Source organism: Lagenorhynchus albirostris, chromosome X, assembly GCF_949774975.1.
Source record: "Lagenorhynchus albirostris chromosome X, mLagAlb1.1, whole genome shotgun sequence".
In the NCBI taxonomy this organism is placed as follows: Eukaryota; Metazoa; Chordata; class Mammalia; order Artiodactyla; family Delphinidae; genus Lagenorhynchus; species Lagenorhynchus albirostris.
The window spans coordinates 43,609,124-43,633,460 of record NC_083116.1 but is presented as its reverse complement, the minus strand read 5'-3'; the positions used below and the strand labels follow the sequence as shown (position 1 = coordinate 43,633,460).

Genomic DNA, 24,337 nt, shown 5'->3' with positions numbered 1-24,337 from the left:
AAATAATGATGTCCCAGATGAGACTGGTAACAGTGAAGATGAGAATTGGACATTACAAGAGATATTTTGGTGATATGATCAAGGGGAATTGCTTATGGTCTAATGCAGGAGTGAAGAGGTGCTCAAAAATGGTTTTTGGCTTGAGCAACTGAATGAAGGTTTTATAGAAATGGGGGAAACTGGGAGATGAATGATTGGTAATGGCAGAAGCAGGCACTCTATTTGGATAAATTAAGTTTGAAGTACCTGTTAGATAGCTAAGTGGGTATATCAAAGAAGTAAGTCTTTGAGAGGAAAAGGTCTGCTTAGATGTCATTTCCTTTGGGAAGCCTTTCCTGAATACCCACTTACCATCCCATTAAGCTTATTACCCTTGCTACCCACAGCATCCTTCATCACTCCTATTGTAGCTTTTATCAAATTTATATTGCAGTTTCCTATTTATTGGTCCATTTTCTCTGTTAGAATGTGAGCTGTTTGTGGAACAGAACTTATGTTCTTCATTTTTTTCTCAGATTCCTTCCGGGCTCAGTGCTAACAGTCACCTCTTATTATTTGTTCAATGCATGCATATAAACCAAGCAGCCAATTCCATTTTTCTCCATAGCTCCAATTATTGAAAATTATTTTCTAAATTCAGCCAAAATTTGCTTCCCTCTACCTTCTATTCAAATGAGGATATACCTATGAAGCTAAGTGCTATTAATTTACTTGTCTGAATACTGACTTCGATAACTTGCCTTAGATCTATGTGATTATATATATATATATATATATATATGCCTATTAGTCTTTCAAAACAAGCATGTAATAAAAATCCCAACATTGTTTTCACATGTAGTATCTTTTTTTGCCCCCACTACCACGTAATATCTTAAAAACTATGTCTCCTCAAACATGTTTTTGTATTGTCTTCCATAGCTAAATGTGGATTTGATATTTACGCTCTTAAATTCATCTTGCTAGATTCAGTACTCAACTCCAGAAGTGGAGATCATTTTGGATCCCTATATATATATATATATATATATATATATATATATATATATATTTTTTTTTTTTTTTGCGGTATGCGGGCCTCTCACTGTTGTGGCTTCTCCCGTTGTGGAGCATAGGCTCCAGACGCGCAGGCTCAGCGGCCATGGCTCACGGGCCCAGCCGCTCCGCGGCATGTGGGATCTTCCCGGACTGGGGCACGAACCCATGTCTGCTGCATTGGCAGGCGGACTCTCAACCACTGCGCCACCAGGGAAGCCCCTTGCATATATATTTAAATAACTTGACATACTCTGACCTTCAAGTGCTCAGAGGCAGAAGTTGGAAGCAAAGCAAATGTGCTAAAGTTGGATCCAAGTCCTTGTCCCCAGATTCAAGCAGAAAATAATACTTTCTGGTTAACAGAAAATTTATTTTATGGTGGGGTTAAGATAAAGCCCATTTTTGGCAAAAAAAAGGGTTTTGTCCTAAAAATGTTTTAAACCATTTACTAGAGGTCACTGATAACTTCTCCAAGAAAGCAGTTCAACACCACACCCTTATCCCTCCCCCAACTTGCCACACCACCAATTTAAATGATTTACCCAGTATTGACTAAAATTTTAATTTTTGATGTGTGCAGCTAATTTTAATAAATAATTCATCTATTTATTTTGGAAAGATCATCGTAATTTGGTATCTTAGTGAATATTCTTACGATATATAGTTTGAATTCCTACCCTCCAGCTTTAAACGCAAAATGGACTTCTGCAAAAGAATTTACCAATTCTAAAAATGCTTACAATTCAATTGAACTCATCTTGTACTTCCTGTGGAAAAAAATGCTACTTTTTTTTTACATGTTCAGAAAAGAGAATTTGCCATTTTTGTGGCCAATTAACACTCTATTTGCTCTACTCTGGTTCTTCTTTCCCCTCTCCTTTCACCAGTACACCAGATGGGCTTTTTAAAAAGAGGGGAAGTGATATTGTAACACCAATAATGTTATACCAACAGTATTCTGGAAGAAAAGTTAATTTGAGGACCATCGAACTCCCCTTTGGACTATTCATTCAACCAGGTATGAGCCCAACAATCATATCATGCTTCAGTTAATATTTACCATTTTATTCAAATCTCAATAAAAAACAACCATTAAATGCCTTGCCTAAGTGCAGATAAATCACCATCTAAATTTATTTGCTTTTTGATAGGATTAACACATCAAGGGAATACTATAGCCTATTTTTCCTATTCCTAATGACTCCATGTTTGGATTTTGATGGTATTTCTACAAGGTCACACAGCAACTTGATGGTACAACTGAGACCAGAATCCTGGGATTTAGATTCCCAGGCTACGACTCTTTATACTATACCATGATGATGCTCAAATGCTTACAGGAGGTGTTTATCATAAAACATAAAAAAAAGGAGCACCAGAGTAAAAAGCATAATCAAGATGAAACAAGTTAAAGGTAATGCCTGGGCTTCCCTAGCAGTACAGTGGTTAAGAATCTGCCTGCCAATGCAGGGGACACGGGTTCGAGCCCTGGTCCAGGAAGATCCCACATGCCGTGGAGCAACTAAGCCCATGCGCCACAACTACTGAGCCTGCACTCTAGAGCCCATGAGCCACAACTACTGAGCCCACGTGCCACAACTACTGAAGCCCACAGGCTTAGAGCCTGTGCTGTGCAACAAGAGAAGCCACCGCAAGGAGAAGCCTGCACACTGCAACAAAGAGTAGCCCCCACTCGCCACAACTAGAGAAAGCCGCACGCAGCAACGAAGACCCAATGCAGTCAAAAATAAATAATAAATAAATAAATTTTAAATAAATAAATAAATAAAGGTAATGCCCCCTCCTCACAGTCCTCTCCCACTTATAAATTCTTCCTTTTTCAGTTTCAAGTATTTAGCTGGTCATATTTTTCTAACTTAAAACTGAGCTCAACTCTGAATATCAGCTTTTCCTAAGCTAGATGTAGGATAAATGAAACTATTAAAACTTTATAGTGTGATCTCCCCAGAGGTGCAAACTGTTTAATTATTTCCCCTCTCACTCCCAAAGTAAGATAATATCCAGCTGGGAAATGATCATTTACATAAAACAATACGTAGAAATTAAAACACTTTAATATAATATAAACATTTCCAGAATATAGACTGATTTTTATCAGTACTTTTTTAGAGCTCTTTAAAACCATATATCATCTTAGTTTACTATAGACTGTTTCATTTTCCACTTTCAGAAATAGAAAATACAAAAATACACTGCAAATTAGATTTAACAAACAAACAAAAAATCAGTCTAAATCGCTTCACATGTTTTCCTTGGAGAAAACCAAGAAACATAAACAAACACACAATAACAACAATAAAATACCACCAACACTAACACAAACCCAAAGAAGGGATGGATTCTGTAATGCCTGGTGATTCATTTAAAATAAATTATCTCCCACAGGTAAGTAATTCACTATCACAGCAATTTGTAGAAGCAGAGACAGCCTCATTAAGGAAAATTACTTTATACATAGGAAACATGTAATTTTTCTTTCAGTTTAATAAATGAGGAAAAATAACTTGAGGAAAAGGCATATTGAATACTCTTATTTCACTTGGCTTTTGTTAGCAGTTAAAGTAACTGTCCACTTAGGAAAATTCAATAACATGAATTTAACAAAACCAAACTCTTCAACTTATTTCTTCAATTCAACCTAAGTGAACAAAACTGAAAAGTTCAAAATCCAAGAGAAGACTCATCCTAAAGCACTGACACCTTTGTCTTTTCTTCAACAGGCTTCCTTTTCTCTTATGTTCTTAGGTTCTTCTTAGGTTCTTCTTTCTCAGAGACTAGGTTTAGGCTTGTCTTTTCTTTCAATTCAATTTCAATTTTTACACACAAAAAACTAAGCTTTCCTGAACTGACACTGACTGTATTCACCTCTCCTTTTCTTCATTGGATGTTCCTGTCTTTGTCTAAATTCCCCTATTCTTAACCGATTTCTCATTGGGTAAACAAAGCTAAAAGTTCAAAATCCAAGAATAGACTCATCCCAAAGCATTTCCTCTTCTGTCTTTTCTTCAACAGATTTCTTTTTCTCTTTCTTGTGCTTATGTTCTTCCTTCTCAGAGGGAACACCATGTCTTTTTTTCTTTTTTCGATGCTTAAGCTTTCCTGAACTGACTTTATCTCCCTCTCTTTTCCTTTTCTGGATGCTCTTGTCCTTGTCTAGATCTGTATCCCCATAACTCTTTTTCCTTTTATGCTTCGACTGCTCCTTCTCTGGCTTTTCTTCACCTTCCTCCAGGTGCCTTCTCTTCTGATGTTTCCGTGTATGACTTGCTTCATGGTCACTGGTATTGTTTTCTGAGGAGAGGTGCTTGTAAACTTCAGATTCTACACTGTATGGGCCAGAATTATTTTCCTGTTGACTAAGGCTCAGGGGTACTGGTTTTTCTGGGAAATAGTCTCTGGTGGGTTGACAGTAGGTCATAGAGTCTAATCTCTGTTTGCTGTCATGAGTTGGTAAGCAATGAGGTAACTGCTTTTCCGCTGCCTGTGAAATACTATATGATACTGGGTAATTCTGGAAAGTCTCAAATGGGAGCCTCTGCTCAAACATTCTATGTCTGGGTCTGGAATCAACCATTTCTCTGTATTTATGGGTTTCCACAGAGCTCTTGCTTATATTTCTGAAACAAGTCTTTGGCTCTAGTCCTCTGGCTTTCTGCACTTTGATATAATCCTCAAGTTCATCTTGGAAAGAGTCATATGACCTCTTTGAATGAGCTGGTAACGAGTGATGTAATTGGCTTCCCACTGGTGAAGTACCGTATGGTCGCTGGGAGTTCTGAGAAGTCTCAAATGAAAATCTTTGCTCACACATTCTTGGTCTGGGTCCAGAATCAACTTCTCTGTACCCATGGGTTTCCACAGAGCTCTTGCTTATCTTTCTGAAACAAGTCTTTGGATCTAGTCCTCTGGCTTTCTGCACTTTGATATAATCTTCCAGTTCATCTTGGAAAGAGTCATATGTGTTCTTTGAGTGAGCTGGTAAGCAATGAGGTAACTGGTTTTCCACTGTTTGTGAAATATTGTATGGTCCTGGGTATGTCCAGAAAGTCTCACATGGGAGTATTTGTTCAAACATTCTATGTCTGGATCTGGAATCAACTGCTTCTCTGTACCTGCAGGCTTCCAAAGAAGTCTCTTCCATCTTTCTGAAATAAGTCTTTGGTTCTGGTCCTCTGGTTTTCTGTACTTTGATGTAATCTGTACTTTCATCTTGGTAAGAGTCTGGTGGCTTCTTTGGATTCTTCACTAGATTGGTAACAATGGATTCTCTGCAAACAAGACAGTAGAAAGTTCTTGTTACTAGATTATTTTATTTGGAATGTTTGCTTTGCTTTCAAAAATATTAGTTTGAAAAAACAAATACAACAGAGGCCCAAACAAAATTTTAAAACCTACCTCAATATAAAAGCTAAAAATTGTGACTTTTTGTATGTCAAAGAGAAGCAGCAGGGATAGTCAGATATCTCCTAAGCACCTCACAATGTTTTACACATAAAAAAATTTTCAGGCCTGGGATGAATGGAAATATGGGTACAAAGAAGCAGACATATTTGACACTGCTATAGTACTTAAAAATATAAGGCATGTTGGGATGTGTGGGAAAGGACCAATAATATTTAATGCCCTAAAGATGGTCTGATCTGAATGTCACATTGCTTTAAAAAATTTTTGATTATTAGTTCCCTGTACAGATCTATAAATGTAACAGCTATTTATTCTGGAACCCTGAGAACGGACTTGAGGTTATGGGGAGGGGGAAGGGTGAGCTGTGACAGGGCGAGAGAGAGTCATGGACATATACACACTAACAAACGTAGTAAGGTAGATAGCTAGTGGGAAGCAGCTGCATGGCACAGGGATATTGGCTTGGTGCTTTGTGACAGCCTGGAGGGGTGGGATAGGGAGGGTGGGAGGGAGGGAGACGCAAGAGGGAAGACATATGGGAACATATGTTTATGTATGACTGATTCACTTTGTTATAAAGCAGAAACTAACACACCATTGTAAAGCAATTATACCCCAATAAAGATGTTAAAAAAAAAAGAGTCTAAATGAAGGTTAATTTGGTCAGTGAGACAACTTAGCTACTTAGTATTCAGACTCAATAATATAAATATTTTCCACTAAAATAATGTAACCGAAATAGTATGCTTTGATTTTAAAAGCAACAACAAAAAATATACAATAGTTAAGTGCCCCACTGTCCCACTACCTGACTTATCCGATCCCCAATTGTCCACTCAATCCTCTCCTCCTTAAAATAACAAAACAGATTGGAATAAATGTGTATTGAGCTCCTACTATGTGCCAGTCAGGCACCTTGCACATATTTTTATATTTCATTATAACCACTTTATGTCAGAGCTGTCCAAAGTTACATATGTGGCAGAAAGATAGATCTGGTATTCCAATTCAGTTCTGTCTAACAACAAGACCTTCTTTCTTAACCACTATACCTCATTGGAAGGATGATGACTGGATCACTGAATCTCTGGAACTAGCCAACCTTCCAGGGATTACAGGGATTATTTGAATTTATATGGTTAGCCTGAGAATGATCCTTTAGCATCTTTCCAAAGAAGGACAATGCTGTCTGGTCAGGAGGAGTGCCAGTTAGCCAGCTCTGTCAGTTACTATCATGGCTAGAGAACTCCCTGGGAGATGGAACTAACATACAATATGTTACAAATATCACCAACCATACCCAGGATCAACTCTTAGGGAAATAAATGCCTAGAAAGTTTGTAAAGTACATGCAAAGGTACTTGACAGAAGCCCTGGTCTTTGGTATCACAGGAGCATTTTGGCAAGAAATACTTACTTAATTTGATGTTCACTTCCTTGCATATGGGACCGGAACATTTCTAAAGATGTAAAGGTGATATTACAAATATGACAAACATAGGTTTTCATACTAAATGCTGAAAAAACAGAGAGTTCAAGTTAATAAGGTCAATAGGAATACATTTCGAATCACATAGCTGGACAGGAATTTACTAGAGATCATCTACTTGAGCCTTCCCAATTTAAAGCTAAGGCCCAGAGAGGTCAAATGACTTGGTCAAAGTCACACAGCATTAGTAACAAAGATAGCCTCTCAGAGCCCATGTCTCTTAATTTAAAGTCCAAAATTTTTCACACTACACCACACTGCCTCTCTAGCCTTGGCCTCTTTCCTAAGAAACTGCTATCTGCCTGTTTATTGTTGCTACATGAAAGTACAACAGACACTTCAAATCTAGCATGCCCAATCAATCTTTGCCTCTTAATCCCTCAACCAACCTCTTTTTTGTTTGCCCCTAATTCTCTTTCTACCCAACTAAAACTTGAAACATCCCAAAATATTAAAAACAAATAAAAGAAAATTCTTACTCTCTTACCTGAAATCACTGTAGTGCATTACTTTACCAAAAGTTATTTCTACAGACAGATTTTAGAAATGAGAGAGGTTCAGTGAGCCCCACTCTCAGGATAAATTCTGAAAGCAAAATTCTAAAACAAAACTGCTAGTTACCACTTCATAAGAGTCAAGAACTATAGAATAGATATACTAGCTACCTCTCTATTCTGATTCATAGGTAGAACAGGAAGCAGGTGACAGATTAAGTTTTATTTTCTTAATCTTATCACCTTCCACTTTCTCTTTGGTCTGAAGAAGCAAATTAATAAATTTCATAAGCTAAATATAAAAACAATCCCACCCTAAGGAAGAGGCAATAAACTGATGGCTGCAGAGATTTTTAGGGTCAGGGAAGACCATCTTCTTTTAAATCAAACAGCAACTTAATCATTTAAAGGCCACTAAATTAATTATTACTAAGTGTATTGGCCTTGTCTAAGCAAAGATTATTCACAGAAACAGGAGATTATTGTCAAGTAGAAAGAAAGAAATTGACTTTAAAGAACATGAGGACTACGTTCACTATTGACATATACTCTGTGGTGGGCCCAGGAGAGCTCAGCCAGTTATGTCAAAGTCTAAATAAATAATTCTTCAAAACTATCCTCTCTTCCTGTGCTCTGATTTTGTGCTTGCCAAGTCACTTCTGATTATAATTTGGTTTCCCATATTACTGATACAAAAAAGAGGATACCCTAGATGATAGATATTTTTTTAAAAAACCTCAGAACTGGAAATATATATTTCTCCTCCTACCATAAATCAATACCAGAATGACAGTGTATTAAACTACAATGTTTCCCAGCCTTCTCTGGCAAGAATCACCTGGAGGTCTCGAGAGGAAGGCCTCCCACTAGCAGCCGTGAGGCTGTTCTTGAGGAAGGCTGATTCCAGCACAGTCATGGCTGCAGCTAGAAGGATTCCTGGACCAAGCCACCATGGTGTAGCAGCATTCTTTGAAAAACAACGACTGAGCCAGTGACCGTGTGGATGAAAGGCTCTTGGTGCTGCAGCAAGGAGTCAGTGCTGTGCCTCTGAGGCGGGAGAGCCAACTTCAGGAAACTGGTCAACAAGAGACCTCCCAACTCCATATAATATCAAACGGCAAAAATCTCCCAGAGATCTCCATATCAATGCCAGCACCCAGCTTCACTCAACGACCAGCAAGCTACAGTGCTGGACACCCTATGCCAAACAACTAGCAAAACAGGAACACAACCCCACCCATTAGCAGAGAGGCTGCCTAAAATCATAATAAGTCCACAGACACCCCAAAACACACCACCAGACGTGGACCTGCCCACCAGAGAGACAAGATCCAGCCTCATCCACCAGAACACAGGCACTAGTCCCCTTCACCAGGAAGCCAACACAACCCACTGAACCAATCTTAGCCACTGGGGACAGACACCAAAAACAATGGTAATTACGAACCTGCAGCCTGCAAAAAGGAGACCCTAAACACAGTAAGATAAGCAAAATGAGAAGACAGATACAATAATATATATTAATATATATAATATTTGTATTATATTTGAGAACAGTATGGAGGTTCCTTAAAATACTACAAATAGAACTACCATATGACCCAGCAATCCCAGTACTGGGCATATACCCTGAGAAAACCATAATTCAAAAAGAGTCATGTACCAAAATGTTCATTGTAGCTCTATTTACAATAGCCCGGAGATGGAAACAACCTAAGTGCCCATCATCGGATGAATGGATAAAGAAGATGTGGCACTTATATACAATGGAATATTATTCAGCCATAAAAAGAAATGAAATTGAGCTATTTGTAATGAGGTGGATAGACCTAGAGTCTGTCATACAGAGTGAAGTAAGTCAGAAAGAGAAAGACAAATACCATATGCTAACACATATATATGGAATTTAAGAAAAAAATGTCATGAAGAACCTAGGGGTAAGACAGGAATAAAGACACAGACCTACTAGAGTACGGACTTGAGGATATGGGGAGGTGGAAGGGTGATCTGTGACAAAGCGAGAGAGAGGCATGGACATATATACACTACCAAACGTAAGGTAGATAGCTAGTGGGAAGCAGTCGCATAGCACAGGGAGATCAGCTTGGTGCTTTGTGACCGCCTGGAGGGGTGGGATAGGGAGGGTGGGAGGGAGGGAGACGCAAGAGGGAAGAGATATGGGAACGTAAGTATATGTATAACTGATTCACTTTGTTATAAAGCAAAAACTAAGACACCATTGCAAAGCAATTACACTCCAATAAAGATGTTAAAAAAAAAAAGAATCACCTGGAGTGTGAGTTTAAAATACAGATCCCTAGACCCCCTCCTCTGGAGAATATGATTCACTGGGACAGGGATTGTGTATTTTAACAGTACCCCAGCTAGTTATTGTCAGAGGATGTGTGGAGAAAACCACTAAGGGAATACCTTTCCAGTTCCTTGGTTATTTTTCTGCACCTTCCAATTTTGTTTTTGGTTTGCGGAGTCCCTGATTTGAGGCTGATCACCTCTGAAGACTCTGGACTTCCTGCAAAGCTGAGGACTAAATCCAGGACTCTGCATGCTCATAACAACCCTTTTCAGGAAATTATTACTAACCTTATTTCACAGGTGGGAAAATTAAGGCTCATATTCACTTGGCCAATACCATGTATTTTGAGGGCACCCAAGTTATGCAAGATAAGCAGGAATCCTGGTTTCCTCTAGACTAGTGGTTCTTAAGGTTAGTTACACATTGGAACCTTGTGGAGAACTCTAAAAATATTCATGTTACAGCTCCACATAAGACTAATTTAATCCGAATCTCTAGGGGTAGAACCAGGCTTTCTTACTTTTTGAAAGCACTCTAGATGATTTTTCTGTGCAGACACTGTTGAGCACCACTGCCTAGATTATCAAGTCAATGATCTTCAGTATGATTATAAACTCAGATTATATTTCAGAGGTTTTACATATTTGTTTAGTGCTTATAGAGTATATTGTATATAATGTTCTCCTCAGTTCCTCCTTGGTTTCTTCACAAGTTATACCAGAAGATTATAATATAGGCAATATAGTAGTTTAGAGCAGCTGCAGGTCACATATGAAAGATCCAGAGGCAGTTCTGGAACTATGGTCTGCTTTCTATTACCTTAGCCTTTGTCTTTTTCACACACTGATATTCTTTATCTTTTTCTAGGATATAGACATCTCAGAAAATAATATATAAAAATGGTGTAAACCCTTTCTGTGAAGACATGAAGTCTATTTATTGGCCCCAAGATAAAAATTCCTGGTCTGATCCTACTGAAACCTGCCTCTACTATGCTCCTTACACTGTCCATTCTCCTATCTGAGTCTGCTCCTTGGGCCTGTCAAACTTTGCTCCCCTCAGCCCTGCTAGGATTCCGTTTCTGACTTCACCCAGAAACTCAAGCTTCTTTGCAACCTGTAACTTTCAGAATCATCCATAAGCTAACACTTGTGGAGCCCACTTTTCTCCTAATCACAGCCGTATCTCATAACTCCCTGGACTAAGGTCTTTGTTTTCAAAGGATAGATTGAGGAACTGCATATCTTTATAGTCTAACATTTTGGTTCTCAATCTTGGCTCTATATCATAACCTCTTGGGGAGTTAAAAAAGAGAAAACAAAACACTAATGTGTGGGTCCCAGGGATTCTAATTTAATTGATTTTAGCGATGGCCTGTGCATTGGGATTTCTAAAAGCTGCCTGCATGATTCTAGTATGTAGTCAAGAATGAGAACCATTGATCTAGTATCTTAACTGGGGAAAATCAACTGAGAGCTACATGCAAGCAAAAATGCAACTTAATGTGGCATTTAGCTTATGAAGAAAAACAGAAAATGTCCAGTTTACATGTTTTTAAATTACGGCAGGAAAACAAAATATTTCAAGAAAACTAACATTTGTTGATGACCTATTCTGTGATGGGTACTGTATATACTGCTTCATTTCATCCTCTTTCAATCCTGTGAAGTAGTCTTATTTTCATTTTATACCTGAGGAATCTGAGGTGCAACTGGGCAACTGACTTCAAACATTTCTCCAAATCTATGTTTATCCCACTACACAACACTGCCTTTCAATAAACAATTATCAAATATTGAGAAAAACCATATACTCATTCCCATATAAAGCACTGAGAAGGATATTGCAGAATAAAATACAATCCCTTGTCTCAAGGGGGCCAATTCAGTTAAGGGACTATAATTAATGCAACTGTCAATGAACAGTAATACCTATGAAAAATCAGAGGAAGGGGAGAATATCAAGAGCTAGAGAAGCGAGGGAAGTTGTGATGGACTTTGGAGGAAAAGAAGGATTTGAATTGTAAGGAAAGCAGTTAGGGAATTCCAGGGGATGAAAACAATATCAGGTATGGAAGAGACAGAAATGAGCATGATGTGCTGAATTCAAATAATCTGTTCAACCAACACTAAACACCTCTGTGGCACCAAGCATCATGCTAGATGCTAGAGGTACAAGATTAATAAATTGGGCAGGTTGCTCACAAATCCAAGTGAGAAACAGACACATGAACAGAGGATTTCAATCTCATTTGGTAAAAGGTAAGACAAGTATGCTTAAGAGGTATGGGAATTCAATGAAGCAGAGGCACTTAGTACAATATGGGAGCCTGAAGAGGGCTACTGGAAGAGATGATGCCTTAGTTAAACTTGGAAAAATGAAAAATAGTTAACGGTTAAAAGAGTTGAGAAGAGTACTGTAGGCAGAGGAAATAGCATGAAAAGAACACAGAAGTGTTTACAGTAACTAGTTAAAATTTGGAATTGTTGCAGAATAAAATATAAGGGGATGAAATGGGAGAGGCAAAAGTATATCACATCAAAGAGACTTTTATATTATGCTAAGGAGCCTAGATTTTTATTCTGTGGGCTGGGAAACCTTGAAGTGGTTTAAGTAGTAAGTAACATGGTCAGCTGTGTGTTTTAGAGAAATCTCTCCTCTAACTGCAATATGGAGGGTAATTTTAAGAGGAGCAAGCCTGGAAGTAAGGAGACCACAGTTACATAAGGCAAGAGATGAGGAGGGCATGGGCTAGAAAGGTCACAGTAGGGGTAGAGAGAAGCAGGGATATTGGTGAAATACTTACCATTAAAACAGACAAAATTTAATGACTGAGTGAATGTGGGAGATAAGGGAGAAGGAGGAATCTAGAGAAGTCTAAAATACCTCTCAGCATAGTTTGGTGACTGAGTGGGTGGTGATCCTAACTGAAATTGGAACTTCATAAGGAAGCACTATTTTAGGAGGTGGGAGAATAAGCATTGGTGAGTTTGAATTTGGACACACAGAGTCTGATATATCTGTGAGATTTTCATGTAAAGGTGTCCAATAGGCAGTTAGATATGGGAATTTGAAAGACAGAAGATAGGTTAATTTTGGAGAAGTCAGGGGATGGGGGTTAGTTAAGACAATCAGAGTGGGTGAGATGTCCTGAGGATAATGTATGGGTGGGCATAGCAACACCAACATAATGATAAAAACCCTGGAGAGCACCACTCTTTAAACTAGATGGTAGAGGAGGAGGGGGACCATGAAAAATCAAGAAGTAAAGGGCAAAGTTGTAAGGATGAACAGGAGAGACTGATGTCAAAGGAGGAAAGTTTAGTGAATGGAGTAAAGATGGCCATTGGATTTAGAAATTTAGAAGTCACAATAACCCCGTGAGGGACAGTTTCAGTGGAACGGTACAGTGGTGGTGTGGAGGGCTGGGGGAATGTGTGTCAACAAATGGTAATGAGTTGAGGAGTGAATATCAGTAAAGACAGTTAAGAGTATATTTGAAAAACAAAAACAACAACACAACCAAAAAAACCTGGCAAAGAAGAGAAGGGGAAAGTGTAGTAGTTAAAGGGAAACTCAAGGTTAAGGGATTATTTGGTTAAGGCAAGATACTTGGTATGCACATTTGATGGCCACATTTTTCTTGATGAAATAAGGAATAAGCTTGCCTGAATGTTGTGAGGAGGGGGAGTGTTGAACAGTAGAAGAGAGTCCTGGAGAGTGGTGTAGGCTTAAAAATCACTGCTGAAAGGAAAGTGAAGGAAAAGGAAAAGTATTAAGTAGGACTAAAAGGCCACAGAGATTGGATACTAAGACTCTGTAGAGGCACCCAATCTCTAGCCTTATATAATTCTCCATAGCATCACTCAGTGTTCTGAATGTAAAAGTAGAACAAGTGGACTGTGGAATTGATCCTGGGTTGAAATCTTGCTACTAGGTAGTGAGAGAATAACAATGAGGTATAAGTAAAGCCTTCCAGAAGGTGGTTACAGCATTAAACTGTGAGATGATGGTAGTGAAAATGCAATGGAAGGATAAAGGAAGAAGAAACAGTTCTAAAAAGACCTGATAAGACTGTGGACGGATAGGAGATAGGGAAATTTAGTCAAAGATGCCCTCAAAGATTCAAGTGTGGGTGACTAATAAATAGTGGTACTACTGGCAAAGAAAGAAAACTTGGTAAATTTAAGGTGGTTTTAGGGAAGATTATTAATTCAGTTTTAGATATGCTGAGTTACAGGTGAAGGTGAGACATCTAAGTGCAATAATGGGGCTAGAAATTAGTAAAATAAACAAAACAAATACAGTAAATTAAAAATACATACATATTTTATTTCCATATTGTTATGGTAGCCATTCCTGTGCTAATAAGATCTGGACTGAATGAGGGACATGAAGAGAGCAGTAAGAATGATGAAGAAAAAGGGAAAGAGATTAGATATAGTAGAAACATATATAAACCATAGCAGACAGTAAAGAAGGCAGAGACAGAAAGAAGGGAGAAAATGGGTGAAGAGTGAATATAGTTAAAGTGGCACAGGTTAAGCTGTTTTTGTCTTACCGCTTGCTCACTTATAATATGGGCTTCTGCTGTAGCTGTTCTTTGCAATTCTCATTTGCTACTTTAAATTCTCCAGCTATTTTTTTAATCCTCAAATGTTTACTGTTATCAAAATGAAATAGTCAAGGCAGGGTTGAAAATCTGTTCTTTGAGCTTCATCTTCAGAGGCTAGTATAAAATGACTTCAAAGACTGGATTAAATTATGCTGATGATCAGCACTCGCCTCCCCAGCCAGATAAAAATTTCACCAAAATCCTTCTCTCAATCTAATAACCTTGAAACTTCAGAGTGCTAAAATGACCCTCCTTTCAGAAGTGACCAAAGTGCACACATTTCTCATGGCTGACACACTTCTCAGTTTCAATTTACCTAATGCCACAAACTAGAAGCCACTTATTTCAGATCACCCTCAGCGTAGCGATGGGAAAAATACCCTAACAAGTGGAAGTCTGTCATTTCTCCAAACATCTACGACTTTCAGAAGCCCTACCACTTCTATTTCTACACTTGCCTAAATCAACGTTCTTTAAAATCCTAGATAAAAATACAGATCTCTATGTAACTTTTGGAGACATGTTGAATCACATTAAGCAGAAAACTTAATAGTACAAACACAGGGTTAGCACTCAATAAATAAAGGTTAATAGTTCACTGATTCATATATTAAACTAATCTCTATTGAGGTAGGCCTACTCTGTGCCAGTTTCTATCTCTAGTACTGGAAATACAGATGAGTTAGATGAAGTCCCTTCCCTCAAAGACCTTACATTCTAGTGGGAGATAAAGACACAGGGAGAGATAATTAGATAGTTAGGTTAAGGAAGCACAGAATATAAGCCTTGAAGGAAGTGAAAAGGCTTGAAAGAAGTGAAATGAGTAGGAGTTGGTCAAGAGAAGAGGGACATGAAGATGTTCTAGGCAAAATGGCAGCATGAAGGGCACAGAGACAAGAAATGGGGTAATGGTTTCTGGAAACCATAAGCAGTTTGTAGATTCTGACCCACATAAATCATAGCAGGAAGTAGCAGGGAATAAGCCTGGAGAAGGAGATAGGGACAAGAGGGTAGAGAGCTATGAAGCTTAGATTTTTATCCTTAGAAAATAGAGAAATAAGGACTTTTAAGCAGGGGAATGACATGAAAAGACGTACACTTTAGATGAAACACTCTAGTGGTTAAACCGAGGGTAGATCTGGGGAGACAAAACTGATGGCAAGGAGAGTAGTTAGAGGTTGTGGCAATATTCTAGAACAATGCTTCTCAAAATTTATTGTGAGTACAAATCACCTAAGCATCTTGTTAAAATGCAGATTCTGATTCAGTAGGTCTGCAGTGAGGCCTGAGATTCTTTTTTCTAACAAGCTCCCAAGTGATGTTTATAATGCTGGCCACAAACCACACTTTGAGTAGCAAAACTCTAGAAAAGATGTTGAGGGCCTGAACTAGTATGGGAAAAGCATGGCTGGAGAAAAGGTAACAGTAAGATTCAGGAGGTAAAACAGTCATGGCTTGGTGCCTCATTAGATATAGGAAGTGAAGTAGATGGTGCTGAGGGATTTACAATTAACTACAGGTTTCTACTTTGAATGACTGAGTGGATTTGAAATGGCTATGAGGTATACAGGTGAAGAGGTAGCTGCTCTTTGAATATATGAATCTAAAGCTTTGCAGAAAGGTCATAAGCATACAGATGACAGATGAAATCAGAGGAACGGATTAGATCACGTTATAGATTAAGGTCAAGAATGGAACCATGGGAACGTCTACATTTAGACAATGAATTTAAAAAAGAGCCCCCAAAGAAAACAGAAAATAAATAGAAACACGGGAAAAGAACAATAGCATAAGGAGTTACTAATGACAAAGAATAGAGCTTCAAGGAGGGAGTAATGAACATTTTCACATTAAGCAAAAAGGTCTAGTAAGGAAAGAATTGAAAAATAATGGTGAGTAGAGGAAAAGTGGGTGGAGAAGAGAATATGAAAAGGGAATAAAAATACTAGTAGTGAGATGGTGCCTGTGGGGGAAAAATGAAAAAACATATGGTTAGAAGAGCAAGTGGATCACTCCAGTCAGGATCAGAATCTTTATTGCACCTGAATTCTTGCCACTCTTTCTCAGCTCTTTTGTTCATCCTCTCTCCTTCCCACTGCTATCAATCTAAATCATATACTTCCTCTATAAAGATTTTCTGAACCATGATGTTTGGCTTCTCTGGTTACCAAAAATATGTACACAAAAATCCATGTCTGCAGCCTCTTGCAATGAAGTATTATTAACCCAATTAGTTATACACTTGCCCCTTCAGGGAAAATAGTATATCTTCATTTGTATTCCCAAGAATAACTAGCCTAGCAACTAAGAGACACTTAAGTCATACTTAGTGACCGAATGATATAACTACATGATACTAATTTAAAATACTTCCTTATGTACCTATGATATAACATGAAACCGTGGTAATACCTATATTTTATTAGTAAGTGTCATCTAAACCTTTCTGGGTCTCATTTTCTAGAAAACCAACAGACAGGCCTATATGGACTCAAAAGTCCTTATCGAAAATTCTATGATCCCATGAGTATTATAAACCTTGTATTCAGTAAAAGCAAAATAGTATATACATAAGCCAGATATGTTTAATAAAATATAAACTTTCTAAGAAAGAGATTTGGGATAATTTTACTATTTACCATTTGCATCTGATTTTGCTGGAAGAGGTTTCTCTCTTATCTTGTCTACAAACTTCTTCTTAGCTTCATTTCTTTTGTGTTTTTTCCCAACATAATGTTGTTGGGCCATTAATGGACCATTAAAGGAAGCAGGACAGAGCTTACAATACTTGTTTGGATTATTCAAATCCAAAGCACTGCTGGAAGAGGAAGGCGTAGTCTCGTCTTTAATCCCACCTGGAGGAGGCTTGACAACAAGGGGCTTCAGAAAAGTTGACTCAGCAGAAGTAGTAATAGGCACACCTGCTGAAATAGTCATAATGAAAAGTGATCAACATGTGTCCAGCTATTAGAGCTGCATTCATTATAAAGTATTAGGGAAAGTTAGAGTTTTTTTAAAACCTACTATCTCTGGACTTTTTCCATATAGGGCTGTTGGATAAAGGTACTCAGGCTAAAACGAATTTCCTTCTGTGAGAATAGAAATTTGAATACAAGTCTGTCACCAAGTTTCTCCAACAAAGATACAGGAAAGAATATTCAGCATTAGGCATGTATTTCAAATGAATTTTATTCATCTGAAAAATCAATAAAGGCATAAGAGATGTCTTAGGATGGTTCTTGAAATTAGTGAGGGTAAAAGAGATGGTACCAACTTCTAAGTTGGTGTCTTTCTTGAGTAGCAAAGTAAATCACCTATTCAGTCCAGATTTGTGGTGTCTGTATCAAAATAAAATTTATGCAGTTGTTTAAGGCTATAAAATTATGTTTCCACATTTACAGTTATTTCAGATCTCTTTCATTTAGTCTCCTCTCTGAGCCCAAATTTATGAATTTTGGGGACTAAAGATAAGGCTTTACAAGATGCTTTCTCTTGTAGGGCACACTGATTCTGTCCCTCTTGACTGACAGGCAGAAAAACAAATATACAAAAATTAGAGAGACTAGAATAAATTTAAAAATAATTCTGGTTTCATTTATTAAGAAAACTATATGTTTTAATGCTGATGAGGCCTACACTATGAGTTGGAAATTAATGTTGGTAAAATTTCCATGCTAGACATGCTTTATTCCTAAAGTGTTGAAGCTAGTGAGAATGTGGTAAATTATTTATTCCAGAGAATTGATCATCTTATTTTTTGTTCTGGCACACATTTTCAAAATACAGGCACATTTTCAAAATACAGGCTGGGTTTTCCAGGGTGTACTCTGCCACTTCAGGCCAGAAGTGAGATCTGTGGGTCAGTTCTCTCATGCGCTGGCGGCCCAACATCACTGGAAGGAGGAAACAGCAATGTTTTACAGTTCTCTGTATCTTTGGCATCTAACATAAAATAAGTACTCAATAACTGCTGATTGATAATGCTAGTAGTACCTTTTCTTTATATTCATAGGAAGAAAGAAATGAGCAATCCGGTAGAAGAAGATTCCATACCTTTTTTTTTTGGCTATAGTTATAGTCAGAAAATGCTGCAACATAACTATATTATGGTGAAGACATTGGTCTGAACACACACTATGAGGTAATGTTTTGGAAAGTACTAAAGCAAAAAAAGAAGAATGAGATAGATGCCAAGGGGAAGAAGTAAGAAGGAGCTAAGACTTTATAATTTGATTAGAAACTGGAGAGTTCAGGTTGCTTATTGTTCTTTCTGTATAGCAACATAGCAAATAACTTGCTTTTATTTGGATTTAATAAACTGAAAAGGAGAGGTCACAACATTTCTTAAAATTCAGCTAGCAATTATGATCTCTATATTAAATTACAAGGATACAGAAAGAGATTAACCAGGCAGAAGAAGAACCAAGTTACTGTGGCAGAGTAAAAGTCTCTCCAATAAAAAATGGATGGCAGAGATGGGAAAAAATTATAGAGAGACCCTGCATTGAAGTTAAAGAGTGAATGTCATCTTACCCATCTCTGGCTGAAATCCTGATGGAGATACCTGATCATGCTCCTCCATTAATTGCTTCAGTTTTTTAGCATGGAATTTCCCCACATAGTGAGACTGAGCAACAACTGGGGAGCTAAAAATCATGTTGCAGAGATCACAAAATTTGTTTCTGTCCACTACTTCACTCCTATGCATCTGAAATAAGCACAATCTTGTTAGAAAGATTCAATAACTCAAACTTTCGAATTACAACATCAACAAAGGACACTCACCTGAAAATTCCTAACATCCATCTTCATTTTCTTACCAGGCACTTCATTTTGTTCCCCATGCATTTGAAAATAAAACCTAACATTTTGATCATGTTTTTCACTCTAAAAAAATATATATATAATATGACTTTGTTTATTCAATAACAGAGGTACCCCAAATTTACACCTCTTCAAATTTGAGGACAGTACCCGTGAATTGAAATATATTTAATGTGTACCAAGTTTACGAAAAGGCTTCACATGCTTTCAAATCTCTAAATCTCAATTAAAATGAAAATAATGCTGTAATTTAGAGTCCAATAACTTCTAGGTTTTTGTTTTTGACAGAGACTCCTAGATTTTTTTGCCTAATATCAAACTTATTCTTCTTCCTTAGTTACACATCTTAGGCAATATACCCAGCTAAAAGACTGCATGTTCCAGCCTCCCTTTCAGCAAGACGTAATCTTGTGACTCTATTCTGGCCAATAAGATGTAATCTGAAATGCTGGGTAGAACTTCTGGGAAGCCTCCTAAAAGGATGGAGGATGAACCCTTCTTCTAACCTTCTTCCCTCCTGCTTCTGGAATTAAGATTTAAAGGTCATCTGGGACTATGGGGGATCTTGAGGACAGAGGCTAGTTCATCAGAGTAGAAAGAGAGAAAATGCCTAGATCTCTGATAATGTTATGGAGCTGTCACATCAGCCCTGTACTGCTTACCTCTAAAATTCTTTTATGTGAGGAAATTAACTTTTCTAGGTTAGGCACATTAGAAAAATCTCTGAACAAATGTAGAACAAAATACATAATAACGAAAATGTTGGTGTAAATAGAAGGGAAACTAACATTCCTGAACATATACTGTGAGGCAACTACTTACCCTCTCTCTACAGCATTTTAAATTGTGAAATATATATATATAGAAAAGCACAGGAAATAATATAGCTGAAGTACATACCCACTGCCCAGTTTTAACAGATATTATTAACATTTTTCTATATTTGTTTCAGATCTCCTTTTCAAAAGAGGTGAAATTTTACACATACAGTCCTATCTCCTCATGCCAACAATCCCTCCCCTCCTCCCGATAGGTAACCACTATCTTAAAGTTGGTCTATATCATTTCCTCTATGCCTCTCTTCTTTTACTAGATATGCATGTACCCATAAACAGTATTATGTACTACTGTCATTTTTTTAATTTTATGAAAATGAAATCAGTCTATTCATATCCTTTTCAACTTTTTATAACTCAATACTATGTAAGATTTGCCCATATTGATACATATAGCTCTAGTTCATTCATATTACACGCTGCATAATATTCCACTCCATATGCTACCCATCAAGTTACCTACTGAAGGGGCAGTTATGTTTCTGTTTATTTTGCTATCACAAGCATTTCTGCACTGAACATATGTAAATATATCTCCTAATATAATGTCCAAGAGTTTCTTTAAAGTAGACACCTAGATATGGACTATTTGGCTTATAAGGTATGAGGGTTTTCAGCTTTAATAGGTATTATAAAATTTCTCTCCAAAGATGTTGAAGCAAGCAACTATATTCCAATAAAAAATAATTTAAAAAAAGATGTTGAAGCAGTTTACAACTCCAAATGTAGCATATATGAGTGATTTGTCTTCCTATATTCTCCTGAAGTGTTAAGTGCTATTAGATTTCAATTTTTGCGAACATGATGGTTTTGATAAGATAGTTCATTATCACTTTAACTTGCATTTCCCATATGATCACTTCTGAAGTTAAGTATCTCTTCTATAGCCTGTTTATAACACTTTCCCATTTTTCTATTGGGTTGTTTCTTGTTCTAATTGATATATAGTTCTTTATATATTCTAGATACTAATCCTTTGTTAGTTATATCGGTTATAAATAGCACTCAATCTGTGGCTTGTCTTTTAACTTTATAATGAGTTTTTTGTCATATAAATTTTCCCTACCAGGTATCATGGCATATTTTAAAGCTATACTAATAAGGTGAAATTATTATAGAGACAGGCAAACAAAGCAATACAATAGAACATAATAACATTATAAATATATATATAAATTAACTTATGATAGAGATGCCACTACAAATCAGTGAGGCAAGGATGGACTGTTTAAATAAATATTGCTGGGATACCTGGTTATCTGTATGGAAAATAATGTTACCACCCTCCATATGTGAAAATCAATACCAGATGGATCAAACACTTTAACCTAAAAAATAAAGCTTTTAAAAGTATTAGAAGAAAATAGAAATATCTATATGACAAAAGAACAAAGAATGGTTTCTTAAACATGTAAGTATAAATACAAAAGGAAATATTAATAAGTGCAACCTCATTAAAATTCAAATCTTCTGCAGTACTGTCCTATTTTACATGAACAATAAATACTATGCTGAGATAGTCTGACGCTATTAACCAAGCTGTATACTAAAGAGAAAAAAAATCCCCTTTTCAAGTAGGATATTTGCACAGAAGTGCTTTCAAATATATGGAAAGTCATGTATAGTTTTGATTTGATTATTTAACAAGCTTAAGTACCAAACTTACAGATGGCACTGAAATTTAAATTTAAAAATATGCTACAACATTACATAACATAATGCCTTATAGCCATTAAACTATTACAGAAAAGTAAAACGATGTAATGATAAGACAAAGTGTTCAGAATATGTTCTTATATGAAAAAGCAAGTGCAAAACAACATACAATTCTCTTTTGTAAAAATATGTCTGTGTGTTTAGAAAGCATACTGGAATCATATAAACAGAAGTTAATTAAATGATGCTTACTTACAAGCAACAGAATTATGATTGATTCATATTTTCTTATATTTTTGTATATTTTCTACACTGAATAGTACTTCATAAGCCCATAAAAGTGATTTTTCAAATTTAAATTCAAATGGCTCCAACCACAGTTATCACAGAGCCCCTTTATTACATGTCTCTCTTTATTAACTCTAAATCTTTGAGCTTTGGGGTCCCAGGATATGCTAGGCACAATCACATATCTGATTTCACTTAATTCTCACAAGTATAGTAAGAGAGATCTTACGCCCCCATTTTGCAGGCTCAAGAAACATGCTCAGAGAGGTAAAGTGATTTGCCCAGGGTTTCACAACAATGGTGGAGTTAAGACTTGAATCTACGTCCTCTCAATCCACAGCCAACACAATTTCGCTATCTGTAATTACAGTAATTGAATCCCAATCAACATAAGGACTGAAATATAGTTGCCAATAAGATTAGCAATGGGCAAAACAAGATGAGGTGTTTAAAAAAGTAGAACTGGCATTATATTTCTTTTAAGTAAATGTATCTAGTACTTTTGTTAACACGGATACCAGATATGAAAATAAATCCAATAGTTCATAATATGATGTAGAAATGGGAGACAACACTAAAAGAAAGGAAAGAACACTGGATATGAAATTAGAAGAAATCATTTTTAAGCTTAGTCATGCCAAGATTAGCTATGCAGAATCACTATCCCTCTGGGTTTCAGTTTTCTAATCAATAAACTAAAGAAGTAAGAACATTATACATTCCTCTTTTAACTCTAGAATTCTATGGTACTGTGCTTAAAAACATGTAGCTAAATTAAGTGCAAGACGAGTTCATTTTGTTTTTATCCTTCATTTACTGTAAAGGAAAACTCTGGAGTTCAATAATATCCCTTGATTCACATTAACTGTTTCCTACACGAGCTTTATAAAACTTCCCTTATATTTACTACAAGGACACGAAGGATATAGTGGCTTGATAGATACAAATGGAGGCAGAATGATGTGAAGAAAAGAAAACATGCTTTGGAGTCAAAAAGGCTAAGTTTAAACCCAAATTCTCCAAACTTAAGCTAGTAAGTTACTGTCCCTCTCTGAGCCAGGCTCCTCATCCATCAAAGGGAAATAATACACAGGATTCTCATAAGAATCAAAAACAGATAATATATGAAGTTTATCTGTTATATTTAAAAACCTATTTTAGATTCTATTCCCAGTATTTTTAACCTACCTCATAATGTGAAATCCTTTGTGATTCAAACTGCAGCACCACTCCACATATATTACAAAAATTATCTGTAAAAAGTTCAGTCTTTTCCTGTTCTTTCCAAGTCATATCTATGAATAAAATAAAGGGTAATGAGACTATATATCACATAAATGAACATTTAGAAGTATCATTTTCATTCTTCAACTACATATTGTTTCATATACCACCTCAAACCTGAGTGCTTGTGAGGCTACAGTAAAAGCTTTTTGCTTATTGAGTATGCAATTTAATATGAGCATAATAAATATGCCTCTAATGTAGGATATAGCAAGTGTTATTTATTTAACATGATAAGCCTAGGCAATACCATTCCAAATTAAAAGTTATGGGGGTACCAGTAACTTCATGAGCTTCGTAGACTGATTTGGGGCACCAATAATGAGCAGCAGGATTAAAAAACCAAGCCTTGGAATTTGTGTTTTACAGTAGACAATCCTTAAAAAGGCATTGTTATAAGACTGTCACTTATCTGGAGCTATGGTTCCAATGTTATCTAAAAATCACACGGAACCACAAAAAAATTTTGCCCATAGTAGGCAAACATTTTCCATTGTTTTACGAACATTAGCACATTCATCTGGCCAAACAAGTCTCACAGAAGCCGCCAAAGATATAAAGTAATGTTCATATAATAACATCTAGAAGTGTTATTTCTAAATGTTTCTCACTGTAATAAATAACACATGCCAAAATTTTCTGAATTTACACTTGAGGTCCACACTTCTATCTAAACTTCTTAACAGCTCAATGTATTCCCCCCAAATTTATTAGTGCATCTATAAGGTATAAATCACAAAACATCAAAATTTTGTTTGCTATTTGGCTATTTAAATGAATAAGCTGATACCACACATACTTTCACAGAGAAAGGCCAATGATATATTAAATGGATAAAAAGTTGTAGAACAATAAATACAATACATCCATTTCCAACACTAACAAAAATTAAATATACATCACATATAAAAAATATGGAAAGATATAAATTAAATTTTAAAGTGATTAACTTTGGGAAGCGGGGCTAGAAAAGGAAGAAAGGGAGAAAATTTAACATTTTATTTTCTGTACAACTGTTTTCTTTCAATTTTTGCAAGAATTATGTAGGACTTTCTATTTAAAAACCTTTAGAGG

General features: G+C 36.6%; 1 protein-coding gene across 1 annotated transcript in view; it reads right to left on the bottom strand.

Annotated features, from left to right (window-relative positions):
* Positions 1–3,137: 3,137 nt before the first annotated feature.
* Positions 3,138–24,337, bottom strand: part of ZMAT1 (zinc finger matrin-type 1) — a 34,538-nt gene continuing 13,338 nt past the window's right edge. Inside the window, exons 2-6 of the mRNA XM_060137230.1 lie at positions 23,168–23,274; positions 18,909–19,083; positions 17,015–17,299; positions 6,881–6,980; positions 3,138–5,327 (exon numbers count right to left, since the gene is read on the bottom strand). Of these exons, the coding sequence (XP_059993213.1) occupies positions 4,013–5,327; positions 6,881–6,980; positions 17,015–17,299; positions 18,909–19,083; positions 23,168–23,274 (1,982 nt within the window). The 3' untranslated portion in view covers positions 3,138–4,012. The remainder of the gene's footprint in view (positions 5,328–6,880; positions 6,981–17,014; positions 17,300–18,908; positions 19,084–23,167; positions 23,275–24,337) is intronic.